The following is a 583-nucleotide window of genomic DNA, read 5'->3' as shown; positions in this document are numbered from 1 at the left end:
GCCCCTGCCGAGAGAGAAGTACGGGGGTCCGAGGTGGATGGGTGGCTTGGGTAGGGCCAGGCATGCCGTTGGGTGACTGAAGTCTCCATGTCTCCCTTCCCGCAGGCTAATGGAGGTTGGCAAGACGCTACTACCCCGTCGTCGGTGACCTCCCCCACAGAAGGCCCTGGCAGCGTTCACTCTGATACCTCCAACTGATCTCCCAGCAAATTGCATCCCTGGCTGAGCCGGCCCCGGCGGGGGCAGGAGGGGAGGGGGCCTCTCCTAACACCGCAGCAGTCAGACTGGAGGTGAACCCAATCAGCACACACAAGAAGACTCCTTCTCTTCTCTTCTCTTCGTCGGGATGCTTTTTTCAGCCAATCTGGACACTTCTTTATACTCTCTTCCCTTTCTTTTCTGGGTAGAAGCCGCTAAAGCCGCCCTCCCCCTCCCTGCCACCACCACAACACCACTCCCTTCCCCTCACCCCTTCCCACCAAAGGATGTGTCGACAGGTAGAAGGATTTTAAGGAGGAAAAGCAAAAAAAAATCAACCGCCGCCACACCAAACAACCCCAAAACAGAGTACAGCCCGGCACCG

At 57.6% G+C, this 583-nt stretch overlaps 1 protein-coding gene across 1 annotated transcript in view; it reads left to right on the top strand.

Annotated features, from left to right (window-relative positions):
- Positions 1-540, top strand: part of LOC104161851 (pre-B-cell leukemia transcription factor 1-like) — a gene marked incomplete at its 5' end in the record, with an annotated part of 25,200 nt that extends 24,660 nt beyond the window's left edge. Inside the window, 1 exon segment of the mRNA XM_009700416.1 lies at positions 106-540. Coding sequence (XP_009698718.1) covers positions 106-198 — 93 coding nt within the window.
- Positions 541-583: the final 43 nt, after the last annotated feature.

Source organism: Cariama cristata, unplaced genomic scaffold (assembly GCF_000690535.1).
Source record: "Cariama cristata isolate BGI_N322 unplaced genomic scaffold, ASM69053v1 scaffold15345, whole genome shotgun sequence".
Lineage (NCBI taxonomy): Eukaryota > Metazoa > Chordata > Aves > Cariamiformes > Cariamidae > Cariama > Cariama cristata.
The sequence above is the reverse complement of the archived record's forward strand: the minus strand, read 5'-3'. Positions and strand labels throughout refer to the sequence as shown.